A 16,605-nucleotide genomic window follows, 5' to 3' on the forward strand; every position below is an offset into this window, starting at 1 on the left:
CTTAATGAAGCCTTAATCATGTGTTCGCCCCCTGGTGGTTGGCTGACTACTGGTGCAGAGAAAGTGCCTGTTTCATATGCAGCAGAGCCATATTTTTAATGTAAAAATCTTTTTCAACGTGGACAAAATCATGATCATAAGTAAAATTGGATCAGTTGTGCAGCTTTAGCCTGACCCTCTACTTTACAAATACAGGGAAAATATCTTTTAAAAAAAGTTTTTATGACAGAACGGGCATTTAAACAATAACAATACAGAAATATAATAAACAGTTTAGGTCTGAAGTCAAAAATCTGATGTGAAAAAACGGGGGGAAAATGATATACAGCATTTTCACGACAGTTTTATGAAGGGTACCATTTTGGTACCTAAGCTTAAAGGTTCCCCCAAAGGTTAAAACGAATATGAAACGGCTGCTACACCGACTGTCAGAAATGGCCGTAAAAGCTGTGCTACATAACAATTTAAATATTAATCACTATTCTGATATGTTTAAAAGTAATTAAAACATTTTGGCATGAAACTGCGTCCTCGGTAAGACCTCAGGGGAGCTTTATTTAAATGTGCTGTCCTGTTCCTGAAATGAAAAATCTAATGTTTAGTTTTTCTTTAGGTCCAAAGACATCAAGCGGTTCCTTGTGAGCTTCCTGTACCTTCAGAGTCTGCTTCAGCCTAAGAACAGGCGTGTGCGTGTGCGCGTGTGTCATCCTGCTTTTTTCCCACAGCCATAACAGTGGAGTGCTTTCCCTTCTGTGTTTCAGTCTGATGGAGACGGAGCTGACGGCGCTCTGCCACTCGGTTCTGGAGGACTTCAACCTGGTTCTGTTCTATCTGCCTGTGCACGGCGGGGCCTCCCGACCCCCCGCCGAGGAAGAGGAGGAGCCTCACGCAGACGGAGGCTGCACGGCCCTACCCGACACCCTGGTGTTCAAGATGGTGGTCACATGTCTGATGGTGGTCCACAGCCTGAAGGAAGGAGGTCAGTGCAGTAACGTCTGAGGGGACTAAAATGCAACTTAGTATTTTAGGGTTCTCAACCTTGAGATCATGTCCACGTTTGGGGTCGGGAGACACTGAGAGGGGCTCGTCAGATTCCTTCAAGAAACTAAGAATTTTTTTTATTTTTTTTTTTACAATTTGGGCCAATTTTTGCTTATTTTCACCCTTTTTCTGCACCGACAACAAACATTTTTTATTTCACTTTTATTTACCATATTTTACCTATTTTCATCACTTTTTCTTGCCATGTTTGCTACATTTCTCCCATTTCTGACACTTCTACATCACATTTTAATGCCTTTTCTTCACATTTTTTACACTTTCAAGTAGGGTTGCCAACTTTGGTCGTTTAGTCGACTAATTGTTCAACGCCGTCGTGGTTGACCAAGATTTTTATTGGTTGACCAGCAACGATATCAGTTTCAATACCGTAAAAAAAAAAAAAAAAATGCATTGCACTTAAATAGGTGATAAGGATTAAATATCAATATAATGTATTTAATGCCTAAACATGATTCTATGTCCAGCAACAGCTGTAAAAAAAAAAAAAGTGTTGTGCTTCAGCTGTTACTGTGCAGTGTGCTGTAGTCAGATCAGATCAGATCAGATCAGATCAGAGAGGGAACAAATTAAGAAAGGCTTAAAGCAAGAATCCACCGTTAAATCAATCTTTTTTCTGCACAAGAACATGGATTAACCTTATATATAATACGTGGATTATGTAAATAGATCCACTGTTGTCTCTGGCGCCGCGGGGCACACTGCACCTGTGTTTGTTTCCCCGTGCGCTGATCTGATGTTGACATTAACAGTTTATTAATAAAAGCAGGCTTACCACTAGGGCTGTAGTCAACAAAGGAAATGGTTGGTCAAGTAAGACTGTGGCACACGTAGCGATTAGTCGACCAAAAAAAAAAAACGGAGAATGAATGAGCAGGTGCAGAGGAGAAAGAACAAGAGAGACAAATACTTAGTTTTGGCGTTTTGTGGTGTTGATTTGCTTTTAAACACCGACCATTTATGATATGAACCTTATTCAAGCTTTGACCAGAACACGACAAAGCAAAAGTGAAACCTACAGGGTAGGGATGGGCAATAGTGACTAAAAATCTATCCCGATAATTTCTGGTATTATCACGATAACAATAAAAATCACGATAAATAAAAGCTGTAAATAAATTTTAAAAAATTACAACTTAGTGTAAACAGGTTCCTTACAAACACAAATAAATATGAATACATCAACACTAAACACTTTAAAAAAGGCTACAATAGCTGCTGACTCAGAGTTCATGAGCTGAGATTTTATGAAATACATTGTATGCAAATTTATTTCTTTCCTCACTTGAAATTAAATAATTTATTTTTAAAAAAAAAGCACAAATAACTCCATTAGTGTTTCTACTGCTGATGAATCTTGTTTCATTTATCTGATAATGAGTTACATAAAGTTATGATTGATAAATATTTCTCTGATTTCCTATAATTAAAGCAGATCAAGCTGATGACGTAATCATTCAGTATATTTATGTGTAATAATCTCAATAGTTACATTAGTCTAATGGAACCAGCTTTATCTGTGAACACGTGAAATAGAATTAAAAATATTGGTTTGGACGGATGAATCGTGATATTATTATTTATGCTAACATTTATTTCACACAATGTGTGACATGTTTAGTTTTTATTCTTTCATAAAAGTGTTAAATCTGACCATAAACAAATCTATGGTTCTCTGTGGTTTTATGACAGTAAGACATGTTATTTTTACTTGGTCTATTCTTATATGGAGTGGTTAGCATTAGCTCTTAGCCCAGTCCGTGTGTCGGTGGGTTAGCTTAGCATAGTTAGCTTTAGTTGAGTTTCCAGTTCATAATCGATGCCACAGGTTCATCTCTGTCCCCGTGTTTGTGGAACTTTGGGTGAATCTGATGGAGAAACTAGGATCAGTTCTCTTTGTTGGATGTTATCTGGTTTTAACCAAGTAGTGATCAGTGATGTATCACAGCATAGCAGCTTCAGGTAGCTGAGACAAACACCTCACACACACACACTTAACGGTGTGTGAGGGGGCGGTGCACACCGTGCAGAGCTCCCATAAACAACGTTCCGCTCCAGAGAATAATAAGTTGTTGACAACAAACGGGAAGTTTTTTGTGACATTCTTGGCTAAACTGAGGGACAAATGGTTTGTGGCACTCGCTAATTTCCAACATGGGAACTTTATATCGTTTATATCGTGGGAGGACAAATTCTTACCGGTGAGAATATTTTTGACTGTAAATCATAAACAATAAAACATTGCACATTCCTACAACAGTTCCGATAGACATTAGGTATTTATAACAGAGCCCGAACTTTTTTTTCTGTAGTTAAATTCACGTTATTTTAATCTATTTTCATCACTTTTTCATGCCATATTTTTGCTCCTTTTAATGTATTTTTGCTACATTTTTCTCATTTCTAACACTTCTACATCACATTTCAATTCCTGCACATTTTTTCCACTTTCCAGACATGTTCAGCACTTATAAACCATTTCCACCACTTTTCCACCTATTGTCACATATGTTGACCCATTATTGATTATTTTTGTCAATTTAACCACATTCACCATTTGTCATGCACATTATTTGCCAGTTTAAACTAATTCTTTCAATATTGACACTTTGAATACTTTTCACCACTTTTCTGTCCTTTTTTGGCCAAATTTCATTTGCATTCTCTTTTGATAAAGATATTTGTGTTTTCTACAGTAAAAAAAACCTTTTTTTTTCTATTCAGATTTAGTGTTATTGTGTGATTTTTATTTCACCGTTTAAAAAGTGAAAGTATGATGCCAAACAAGGCAAGGTAAACAGTTTTTATGGTAAAATTAGAAATGAAATTAAAAAGCAGCCAGTTTTACCCTGAGAATCTGATCCACACGTGAAAAACGAGCAGTTCTGGAACTGACGAGGTTTTCCTGTCACTTTCTGAGTTGATGACTTTGTTCAATGGTAACACACACATGATGAAGTAAACTCAGTGGTTTGTGTCTTCAGGATCAAAGTTGTACGGCGCGTCCATCGCCTTCACTCTGGCTCTGTTCTCACACCTCGTCAACCACGTCAACATCCGTCTGCAGGCTGAGCTGGAGGACACGGAGAGCCAGGTTCATCCGCTTCACACTGACGCTGCAGGTAAGCGTCCAACAGAAGGGATTCAAACTTCAAACTCCACGTCTGTCAGGGCGTCGTCTGTCTGTCTATGCAGCAGCTGTTTCATATCGCCTCCAAAAACTGTGGCATGAAAAAACCTTTTTTTTAAATATATATATGTATATATTTTAGTATTAAATTAGCCTTTTTTAACCTGTAAATGTTTATTTTCACTGAAACATTGTGACAAACAAAAGAACATGTTTGGGTTAGCTTAGCATGTAGCGGCGCCGTCTGAGCAGAGTCAAAGGGTAAAGGGGCGTAGCTATGTTACCAGGTGCACTGATTGGTTCTGGGTGATAATTCTGCATCTTTAGTGGCAATCTGTCAGAAAGGGGAACACAAAGGTTTACTGTATGTTTTTCTCTTATTTTTTTAGATGAACTGGATCTGAGGGACCTGTCCCCCCCGTCCACGGACCGCTCTGAGGAGAGGCCCCTGCAGAACGGCTCTATGGACCAGGAGGAAGAGGAGAACAAAGATGGCCGTCCGGCGGCCGCCGTCATGCCGCTGAGCAGTGCCGAGGAGCAGCAGAAGCCGGACGAAGACAAACAGAAGCAGAAGAGGAAGTACACGCGGCTGTCCCGCCTCCGCCGCGCCGCTGCCCTCGCAAAGATGGCCGACGAGAAGACGAGAGCGACCTGAGCGAAGGCTTCGAGAGCGAGGACGACGAAGAGGAGGACGAGGAGAAGAGGGAGCGCGTTGACTCCACGGGCGGCGCCGTGACGCCAGCTCAGCTCGACCCGCCGCCCGTCAGGAAGCACACTAAGGGGGGAGGTGGTTTAAGGGCGGGCGGCTGGGGGAGCGGCTCGGAGGAGGAGGGAGGGACGGCGTTTGACGTGGAGACGGACTCAGACATGAACAGCCAGGAGTCACGATCTGACCTGGAGGACATGGACGACACGGAGAACACGGATAGTGTGGACAGCCAGGCCCAGGAGCCGCCGGAGGATGAGGAACGACCCAAGGACGCAGGTGTAAAGGGGGAGGGTGAGGCCCCGCCCACCACCAACGGCCCCGCCTCACCCCCCGACCCCAGCATCAGCAGCAACCTGCAGGCCTTCTCCAACCAGCTGTTCCAGCCCAAACGCTTCCGCTTGGCGCCGACCTTCACCAACATGCTGCTGAGGCCGCCGCCCTCCTCTGTCGCCCCCGACGACTCAGCCCCGCCCTCACTGGAGACACCGCCTCCCCCCGGGGATGTGAATGCAGCAGCTACTGCCAACGGAACCAATGAGAACGGTAACGTGGATTCAACTCCGTTTTAATGAATGTTTTCTCACACAGAAAAGTGTCATGAGTTAATAAATAATAAATATAACATTAGACCAGAGGTTCTCAACCTTTGGGTCAGGACCCCATTTGTGGTTTCGAGACACTATTATACGCTGTTATAATTTCTGAACAAATTGAGCGCATTTTTGTTTATTTTTACCCTTTTTTTGCAACTACACCAAACTTTTCTATATTTTAACCTATTTTTATCACTTTTTCTTGCCATGTTTTTGTTCCTTTTAATATATTTTTGCTGATTAAAATTCGAAGCGTTGGACTAGAATCGATCAATAACACGACTTCATACCAAATACATTTGTTTTAATGTAGTTTAGTTACTCTTAACGTTCCAGTGGTCCCCAACCACCGGGCTGTGGACCGATAACGGGCTACTATGAAATAATCGAGCTTCAAAAATTGTATAATTATTATTTAAGAGTTTAATTTGTGTATTTTTTCTCCTTTTGTGCATTGTTGTCGTCGTGGTGCATTTTTGTTAACGTTTTGTGTGTTTTATTTGTTTTGTCCTTTTTAGTTCTCAGATTGTGAATTTTTCAATAACACGACTTATTACCCAAATACATTTGTTTTAATGTGGTGTAGTTACTCTTAAAGAGCAGTGGTCCCCAACCACCAGGCTGCAGACCAATAACGGGCGACCATGGGGGAAAAAAAATCAAGTTTCAAAAATTACATACTGTTTTCTTAATAGTTAGGAGTTTTATTTTGAAAAGTTCCTGCTTCCTCTTTAATGCTCATCATTGCTGTAGAGCAGGGATGGGCAAATTGATTACAGCAGGGGCCTAAAAAAGGTGGTCGTATCGGGGGGGGGGGGGGTCTATTTGTGGTGGAGTTGTGTTTTTTTGTCTTCTTGTTGTAATTACGTGTCATTTTTTTGTCTTTTTCTGCCTTTGTGTTGTCGATTTGTGCATTTTTTTGGGTCAGTTTCTGTGTTTTCTGTATTTTCCTGTCATTTTGTGTAGTTTTGTTGACAGTTTGTGTGTCTTTGGAGCTGTTCTGTAATGTGTCGGTCTTTGTTGTCATTTTTTGTGTTTTTTTATTTCTTCCGTGTTTTGGGAGTTACTTTATATTCCTTCCAACATCTTCAAGTACAATTTTGGGTGATTTGTTTTGGGGGCTGCACAAAATAAGACAGAGGGCCAAATGTGGCCCCCGAGCCACCAGTTGTCTGCTTTTTCAAGACAGTTGAGTCGTTTCTAATTTAGAAATCTAATATAATTTTTACATAGAATTGAAATACTTTGAGAACTTCAAGAAATGACGACTTCATCCAATCAGATATTAGCTCTAAGCCCCGCCCCCCACGGTGTAAATTGCCTGGTGCAGTAGTTCCTCATGTTGGAGTCGTATTTGTCAAACGTTGTTTCAGACGTGGACTCTGACTCTGAGGACAGTCAGATCAGCTCTCAGTCGTCACCCAGTGAGAAGAGCCTGACGGAGAAGCTGGAGATCCTCTCCAACCAGGGTCTGATCCAGGTGGTCAAGGTGTTCCTGGACTGGCTCAGAGCCAACAGTGACATCATCATGGCCTGTGCAGAGGTGAGGATGCTTGTCTTTAGTTCCCACGCTGATGATCAGCTGATCATCATCATCATCTGCTGTTGTCTGTGCAGAGCTCTCAGAGTCTGTGGAACCGTCTGTCGGTGCTGCTCAACCTGCTGCCAGACGGCACCAAGATGCAGGAGGCTGGTGAGTGTGTGTGTGTGTGTGTGTGTGTGTGCATCAGTCAAACTTTATTTATAGAGCACCTTTGTCCTGTGCGATATGGAGAAAATGTTATATCACAATATACAGTATGTAGATATTTATCTCGATATAGTATTTCTTCCTTAAAATTACATGAAATTAATGGTAAATGATTATAAATCGTTATATCTACAGCATCAGCAGCAATGTATGACCATGTCTGTGTGTGTGTGTGTGTGTGTGTGTGTCTGTGTGTTGCAGAGCTGCCTGTGGACTCAGATGTGTGTGCGTTGCTCAGTGAGTGTGAACATCCTGCTGTGGTTCAGTCTCTGCTGCTTCCTGAGGATTTGGCTCTGAGACATTTACCAGCTCTCAGCGTCGCTCACCGACGACTCGACTTCAACGGCTGCAGATCTTTGATCAGCCCTCTGCAGGAGGTACACACACACACACACACTTTGTTTGTTTTTTATATTTTTAATTGCTTTTTAATCTGGCTTCATTTGTATTTTAGTACACAGTAAAAACATCATATAATTCTTAAAATGAAAACAAATGATTCATTGAGACACAAAATGTTTCAGTATTTTACAATGAAATAATATGTTAAGGTTTCATTTATTCAGACAAGTGTTCCTCAGGAAATCCACTTTGATCTCCTGACATGCTTTGACTGTGTACTGGCAGTCTTCTTCAGAGGTGTCTGCTGATCGCTTTGAAACTTCGTTTGATGTTTCTTCTGAAGTTGCCTTTGATGTTTCCTTGACTTTCGTGTAATAATTCCAGCAAGATTATTTTTGATTCATAGGTTTTGGCAGGGGTCCCCAATCCTGTTCCTCAAGGGCCACTATCCAGCATGTTTTAGATGTTTCCCTCTTCCAACACACCTGATTCAAATGGTGAACTCATCATCAAGCTCTGCAGAAGCCTGATAACGATCCTGGTCATTTCAATCACGTGTGTTGGAAGAGGGAAACACCTAAAACATGCTGGATAGTGGCCCTTGAGGACCAGGATTGGCCACCCCTGGGTTATGGTTTCATTTATTCAAACACCTGTTCCTAAGGAAATCTCCTTTGAAACATCAAAGAAATCAGCAGATGCCTCTCAAGAAGACTGGCAGTAGACTTTTGAAACATGTCAAGTGATCAAAGTGGATTTCCCGAGGAACAGTTGTCTGAATAAATTAAACAACATATTATTTGAAAAAAGACAAAAATTATTCTGATTGTCTTTGCTCCAGGAGACTGCATAGTTGTCCACTTAAGGCTGGGATACACTGTGCGATTTTTTTCAATCGTTGCACTCAGCTGAATGTGCGCAGCTCGAGATTCATGTTTTCACACTGTACGGACCGACACTCTGACACGATCTGACTGCTCACACTGTACGTTCATACATGACACGCCGGGGGCTTCTTTCCGGAAATGCAACGTACAAATTAGAAGAAGAAGAAGAAGAAGAAGAAGAAGAAGAAGAACACTGAAGCGTCGCCATTAAAACAGACGAAGAAGAAAAACCCGGAAGTGGAGAGACACTCGCAAATCTCAGTAAAAAGAGCTTTAAAAAAGAAAAGACGGTGATGTGATGGACCAGAATCTGGCTGGACAGACACGGGCAGTACAGTCCGTCATTTATACAGCAGTCCTACGGTGTTCACGCATGCGCAGTGTGAGTGTTTACGGTAAGGCGGTCCGTGGCACTGGTTCAACTGTGCGTTACCCTCACGAGGAGCAACGACTGGATTTCAAACATGTTTGAAATCCTTACGACCTACGATTGCTGATCGGGAGCTGGTCGTCAGGTTTTAATTGCTTCTCGTGACCCCATGTATACTACACGATGCACGACACGCCATCTAGCAGAGACTTGCACGATCCCACAAAATAGTCGCACAAGTCCAAAATGGGCCAAAAATCGCACAGTGTATGCCTGCCTTTAATAAATAATTTATTAACGTATCCTCTTTATTAAGTTGCATGCTTTGTTACTATGTGGAAAACTAAAGCCATTCTCTCTAAATCTGTGTGTAGATTTTTAAATCAGACTGAAGACGTCAGTCAATGACAGTTAAACTGTTTCTTGTTTTGAGAATTGCTGCAGCTTTTTAAAAAAAATGGAAAATATTTTCAGATTTCTTTATAGTGTCAGAAAAACATTTAATCCCAGTGTGTTTGAGGTGAAATGATCTCGCTCTGGTTTATTAGTGACAGTCTTCTGTGCGTCCCCAGTGTGTGGTGCGAATCTGCTGCATTCGTAGTTTTGGTCACTTCCTGACGAGCCTTCCTGGGAACGTTCTGCACTTTAACCCTGAGGCAGGAATTTTCACCAGCATCAGTCAGACGGAGCAGGAGAACCTGCTGCAGCAGGCCAAGGCCCAGTTCAAGATGGTGAGCCACATGTTGTTTGATCTACGGGTCACATGATCAGCATTCAGAATAACAGAGCATTAACACAGGAAACAACAAAGGGTTTTTGTATTGTATGTTTTTGGCATTTTCTTGTTTATTTTTTGTCACTTTGTGTTTTGTGGAGTCAGTTCTGTGTTAGTTTGTGTTTTTTTAAGTCAGTTTGTCCTTTTTTGTCTGTTTAGTTTTCCAAAGGCTGGAGCTTCACTGGGGTTGGATAGTAATTAATTTTGTGATGTCACGGCTTGTTGCCATGTTGGATTGGATCATAAATAACTTTGACTACAAACTCATTACAAAGTTGATCATAAAGAACTGAAACTGAAGGTTGAAGATGAATTTCATGACAGTTTTATTCAGAAATTGTGCATCTTAAAGCTTAAAGCCTTGATTTTCCTGTAAATGTGGCTGTGCCGTAGTTTGAGAATTGCTGACTGAGTTGTGTGTGTGTGTGTGTGTGTGTGTGTGTGTGTGTGTGTGTGTGTGTGTGTGTGTGTGTGTGTGTGTGTGTGTGTGTGTGTGTGTGTGTGTGTGTGTGTGTGTGTGTGTGTGTGTGTGTGTGTGTGTGTGTGTGTGTGTGTGTGTGTGTGTGTGTGTGTGTGTGTGTGTGTGTGTGTGTGTGTGTGTGTGTGTGTGTGTGTGGGCTGAGGAGGAGGCTCGTAGGAACCGCCTGATGAGAGACATGGCTCAGCTCCGACTGCAGGTTTGAACCAACGTACACATGATGAACGGCTAACTGCTAACGGCTAACTATGTGCCTGAGACCCAGTGTTGATTGTTAAATGTGGTGACGTGGTGCTGTTTGCTCTGCTGCAGTTGGAGGTGTCACAGCTAGAGGGCAGCCTTCAGCAGCCCAAAGCCCAGTCGTCCATGTCTCCGTACCTGGTGCCTGACACCACAGCACTCTGTCACCACCTCAACCTGCTCCGTCAGCTCGCCAGCAGCTCCTGCTTCATCATCATCATCCCACGGACAGGTCGGAGCTTTATTACACACACACACACACACACACACACACACACAATGCCTGGAGGGAAGGGATCAGGACATCCCTGATTATTTTATCTCAGTCCTTTTGTGTATAATTGTTGTAGTTTTGTGAGTTTTTTCTGCATTTTTTTCTCTTGTGCTTTTTTGTGTTCATTGTGAATTTTTGTTGTGGTTTTGTGTATTTTTAGTTCTCATTTTGTGAATCTTTTCCTAATTTTTGCATCTTTGTTGTTGTCGTGAATTTTTGTTGCCATTTGTTGGGTTTTGTGTGTTTTTGGGGACTTTTTGTATTTTTCTTTTGTGTTTTGTATTTTTGAGATATTTTGTGTGTGTGTGCGCGTGCGTGCGTGCGTGCGTGTGTGTGTGAGAGACGCGTTGTGAGCTCCTTTGTTCCCGTGTGTGTGTCGTACCTGCAGTGATCGACGGCCTGGATCGGCTGAAGAAGGAAAACCCTGGAGCCAGGGACGCCATCCGCTTCCTGGAGGCGGAGTTTCGCAAAGGCAACAGGTTTGTGACGTTTACAAAGTGGAGCTTGTTTATTGCGCGAGAACAGTGAATGAGGCGGAGCTTGTTGTCATCTGTGGCTCCTGCAGATACATCCGCTGTCAGAAGGAGTCGGGACGAAGCTTTGAGCGAGACAAACTGAAGCGTCAGGACATGGAGGCTTGGTAGGAATAATCATAATAATAATCCATTCATAAATTAGTGATCATTTGATCAAAAACATTGTGCATTTTTTGTTGTCGTTTTGTGCATTTTTGTTGTGTATTTTTTTTTAACTCCAACGTGACTCAAAGTGAAGTGTAACCATGGTAACGTCCACTCTACAGGTATCTGTATAAGATGGTGGACAGCTGCCGTCAGCTCAGCGTCTCTCAGAGCAATGGAGACGAGGACTCGGTCGGCATGGTTACCATCCTCACAGGACACGCGCCGGAGGAGCTGTGCACACGCTCAGCCGCCATGAAGGTGAGACACGCCCCCAACCTAAAGGAAAGTGAGAGGTTAAGCTCCTTGATTATGGGCAGGGCTTCTGGAGCAGTTAGGACACGCCCACGTCGCCCAGTCTATACTGTAAAATCTCCAAAGAACAATTTATGCTATGCTACTAGCTACGGAATACTCACTATAGCTCTCTAGTCACAATTCTCTCAGTCCAACCTACTCCCACAGGTTGCAGAGTCCACAGGTGATAGTTTTTATCAGAGGAGGCGGGGCTAACAGTGACGCCAAAACATCACAAACCTTCATTCTCAGCAAACAGGAAAATTCAAATGTAATAACCAGGTTTTAACTCATAGAGGGCAGTCACTCCAACGTTTTTACTACAAAATACAAAAAATGTAAATGTTTTGATTAAAATATGAAGAGTTGGACAAAACACTTCCGGGAGGCGGCCAAGATGGAGGCAGCTTAGATATTTGGCTCCACAGCTCCACCACCTAGAAGATAAATCCACCACATAGTAAGGTCAAATTTTCAGTTGGAAACTCTCAGACACGAAACCGGTGCCGGTAAGGATTAAACAGAGGAGTATGGCATCTGTCAGTAAGCTAACGTTGCTAAACGTGCTCCCTACGGAGGACGAGGGCATTGTACCGTCAGATGCAGAGGCTATTGATGATGCTAATGGTGTGGGCCTTGAGCTAATACTCCATGAGCTGAGGAGGTCGCGGCAAGAAAATGCTACAAGTTTGGAAGAGTTAAAAGAGCAGATGAAGGACTTCTCGAACTGAATGATGGAGGTTGAGAATCGTGTGTGTGAAGTAGACAAAAGAACAGAAGTGGTTGAAGAAGCCGTGGCATCAAAAAGTGGATGCTAAGCTAATAGATCTGGGGAGAACGAGACGGGAAAACATTCGCATTCATGGGGTTCCTCAAGGCGAGGTGGACGGCTCACAGTCGGTGTCTGAGTTAAAAATGCTTCAGAACACGGACTTAAGCATTGAAAGAGGGGCCCAAAGCCCCCAGATGCCCCCCTCCCCATGGGTTGGGTTAGAAGAACAGTTGGTGCAACCTTTCTCTTTGGAGGTATTCCTCACACAAATGGCCTGATTGAATCCTACAGGAAGGCCCATCAGCTATCAAAACTTAATCCATATCTGACAGATTGAGCCTCAATATGGTATGATAATAAAAAACTGCTTATAGACAAGAAATGCATGGCATGGGATGGATAGATGGATTAAATGTGGGGTACACGCCCTCAGTGATGTGGTGGGAGACAATAGCTTTAGGTCTTTTGAAAAACTCAAAAATAAATCTGGACTAATTTAGAATTTTGGAGATTTTTATAAATTAGACATTGCATCCTCTCCCACAAACAGCATTTGCAGAGCATCACTGGTATCCAGGATCTCTCACACAAGTTAAAATATAAAAACATGGGGGCGTCCAAGATTTATGGGCTCATCAGGAGTAGACACTTACCAAGAATGGATGGGGTTAAAGCATGCTGGGAAAGGGATCTGAATTACCAAATCTCTGATGACAATTGGAAGACTTTCTGCTTCTTGGTTTTCTAAGTTCAGTCTTAACTCATGTTTTATAAAATCCTGAATAGAGTCTACTGAACACCTTCCAGGAGGCCAGGCTCAGATTAATAACAGTGATGTGTGAGAGAGGGGTGTGGTCACCAGTGCATATGCTCTATGATTGTGAAAATACTACAAAGATGTGGGATTTGATCATCTCTTGCTTAAATGGGATGTTCAAGTTACACCTGGTCAAAGAACCCTCCATCTGCATACTAGGTATTTGTCTTGTTTTATCTAAACGTCATAGATTATGGTGTTGCTTCGCTCTGGTCACAGGATGCAGAATATTATTATGGCACTGGAAATGAACTCATTTGTCCTCCTTTAAAGAATGGATAGAGGTGTTAAGCACAACGGCAAGCTTTGAGTGGTCATTTATAGAGTGACAGGGAAGGAGGAACTGTTTAAGGAGATAAAGGATCCATTCCTCTGTCATAGGATGGAAATGGAAATTTAATTTTACCTTGATATTAATGTTTGAGATTTTCAGATGCACTACATGCATCTGATTCAGTTTTTTTGCCAGATACTTTTTGTTTGTAGTTGTTTCTATATACATATACAGTATGTTTGTGTGTTTATATATGTGTGTATATTCAAAACAAAGCAAGTTAACAGTTGTACGGGACATTGTTTGAACTGTCTGCACTTTTAATGTGTAGTTGATGTAGAAGTACAGATATACATTTGGTTGTGTAGAGTGTGTATTTTAGATGCTTTTCAGAACTTAAATTAAAAAAAAAAGAGTTGGACAGGAATCGATCGGCCACACCCACTCTGTGCAGCTGTAACTCATAAGAATTCCTCGGCTTGTTCTTAACCTTTGTCCCAGATTTTCTCCTACTTGGTCATGACCCAAGAATGTAATAATAATAATAATAATAACCTTTAGTAAAATACATTTTTATGTGACATGTCTAACAAGAAACAGTTGTGAAAGACGCACTGATCACATACATGCATGTTTCATGTTTTTATGCAGACCGTTCTACTTAAAAATGTTACTTTTATAACTTATCACACTATGATTATGTTAAAAATCAAATCAATATGATTTCTACTTGCATAATATCTGAAACATCAAAGGATATGTATAAAAACAGTAGACAAGAGGAGTACTGATCTCACTTCTTTTCTGGACAGTATGTGTGTGTAAGCTCCTCCCCCTTTTCTTCCAGGTAGCGGTCCAGGCGGTGGCGGCTGCAGGGATGGAGCTGAAGAACATGGTGGAGTTCTACCGTCAGTGGAAGGAGATTGGCTGAGAGCCGCCCACGCCGCCATCAGCTGATCGATCACAACTCGTGTTCCCTCTCTCTCTCTCTCTGTTTCTCTCTTTCTCTCTCTCGCCCGCTCTGTTTGCTCCGTGTGTCTCCGAAGGATCAAATCCAAACTCCACAGGAAGTCGGATCAACGAGCCAAAAGCTCGGGAAGCAGAGAAAAGGGAGGCGGAGTTTAAAAGATACACAAATAGAGATACACGGGCTGAAAACAACGCTGTTGGAAGCAGACGACGTTTAAAGAGCGCCCCCCGATGGTCGGGAGTGGTTTGGAAAGGAATAATACACTGTAGACTCATGTAGATACGGACTTCTTCTTTTTCTTCTGTCTGTAACAAACGTGTCGGAGCGTAAACGCCTCCTGGACCGTGGGAACCACCAGATTAAAGTCTCGGGAACGACGACGTCATTCCTCTCAGATCTTTAATTTTTTTTCCTCTGTGGCTTTTTTCAGTTTTTTTTTATTTTTTTCTTGGTTGCGGTGGGCGTGTGGTGATCTACGTACGTTATTGTGCTCTGAGAAAACACAGGACGGAGGTTGCGTTTCCTTTTTTCTTTTTTTAGATTTTTATTTTTGTACCCACACGCTGTGGTTCTGTGTCCGTGAGCCGAGTCTGAATGAAAAGATGCAGGAATGTTGAAGGGAAAAGAGGGAGGAAAACCTGCCGGGTTCACCTCGCAGTGTTTGTAAACGCACCTCATCACAACCGCCGTTTCCATAGTGATCGTCCCATCATGCACTGTGTAAAAGAAAAACCTGTGTGTGTGTGTGTTTGTGTGTGGCCATGCGTTGAACAATAAAATGAAACTGAAACATACGACGACTGCTTTTGTTTTTTTTAAGAATTAAAGGTCCAGTATATTCTGCTATTTTTCACCCAACAACGTAATATTTGAGGTTTATTTCCCCAAACTCGCCTGTTTTCTGGAGTTTTAGCTTCTGAAAAGTGACTTCCTGAGCAATTCTACAAACGGGCCGATTTGTGGCCGATTTATGCATATTCATGAGTGGGCGTGTCTGCAGACACTATCCACACACTCTTGTTATTGTTTTCAGCCCAAAAACTGCACATTACAGTAAAACGCGTGGCTGTTTAAGTAGCTATTGTGATTGTGAGTCAGAAAAACACTGTTTCATGAAGTGTGTGTGTGCGCCGCGCACCAGCATTATATGTTGATTGGCGGAGCTGCTAAGTCGCTCTTATCATCTCGTTTAGTGATTACAGGAATAATCCATTCAAGGTGATGGTCTGCTGGACACACCACACTTCACTTCAGAGATGATTGTTCCACTGCTGTAACACCATCAGTGGTTTACAACTGAAATGCAAATTTACATTGCGCATTACGGTAAATTTGTCAGAAGCCAAAAATTTATCTAAAATCAAATTGTTTTCAACAAACTCCACCTCATTCTTGTTCTAAAGCCTCCCAGGTACTTCTATGCAGATTTTCAAATTAGGTATAGAGTTTCTCTGTATTATGAATTGAGTGCATAGAAAGTCGTAAATTAAAAAATAATTATTTTTGTATCGTTGCGGGAACCTCTGACATACAGTACTGTACAGGGTTATTCTACCAACTACTCACAAATGCTACAGTGAATCCCGTTGAAAATTAGCTAGCGCTACCTGGGAGGCTATAGAGCAAGAATGTGGTGATGTTTGCTGAAAGCAATTTGATTTTCAAAGAATTTTTGACTTCTGACGAATGTACCATAATACACGGGCATTCTAGTTTTAAACCACTGATGGCGTTACCACAGTCTCACGTCTCCTATCATCGCTCAGAGGAGGTCGGACTATGTAAATGAGTCCTTTGGTGACGTCATGGCAGGAGCTGAAGCTAAATAGCCTGTAGGAGTGCTGTTTTACCAGTGGGTGGGCTGCTGAGACCATCTAGGAATTGTTTGTTTTCCTCATTCTGGGAGTCGGCAGGCTCAGGGAGAACCAGTTTATAGATATAGAGACCGTAAAAATATGGGTCCTCTAATATTTAACATTTAGATTTATTATCTAAGGTTTCTATTTAACATTTGGATTCATATATTGTATTTTAATATTTAGATTTGATCTTTAACATTTAGATTCAGATTTAATATTTAACATTACATTTGAATTGAATGTTTAACATTTAGATTTAACATTTAGATTTATTATTTAACATTTAGATTTGAATTCATTTTAACCAGATTTAGATTTAACATTGACAA

General features: G+C 41.8%; 1 protein-coding gene across 1 annotated transcript; it reads left to right on the plus strand.

The window, feature by feature from the left end:
* Nucleotides 1–517: 517 nt before the first annotated feature.
* On the plus strand, nt 518–14,868 carry LOC114458913 (protein SMG5-like). Its single transcript, XM_028441292.1, is given in 15 exon segments — nt 518–534; nt 762–979; nt 4,044–4,181; nt 4,579–4,791; nt 4,794–5,441; nt 6,865–7,034; nt 7,109–7,184; nt 7,443–7,618; nt 9,413–9,571; nt 10,233–10,292; nt 10,406–10,565; nt 10,996–11,086; nt 11,173–11,247; nt 11,410–11,548; nt 14,295–14,868. Coding segments are annotated over 15 exon segments (2,424 nt in total). The 3' UTR covers nt 14,379–14,868.
* The last annotated feature ends 1,737 nt before the right edge of the window (nt 14,869–16,605 follow it).

The sequence above is a fragment of the Gouania willdenowi genome, unplaced genomic scaffold (assembly GCF_900634775.1).
Source record: "Gouania willdenowi unplaced genomic scaffold, fGouWil2.1 scaffold_211_arrow_ctg1, whole genome shotgun sequence".
Taxonomy (NCBI): domain Eukaryota; kingdom Metazoa; phylum Chordata; class Actinopteri; order Blenniiformes; family Gobiesocidae; genus Gouania; species Gouania willdenowi.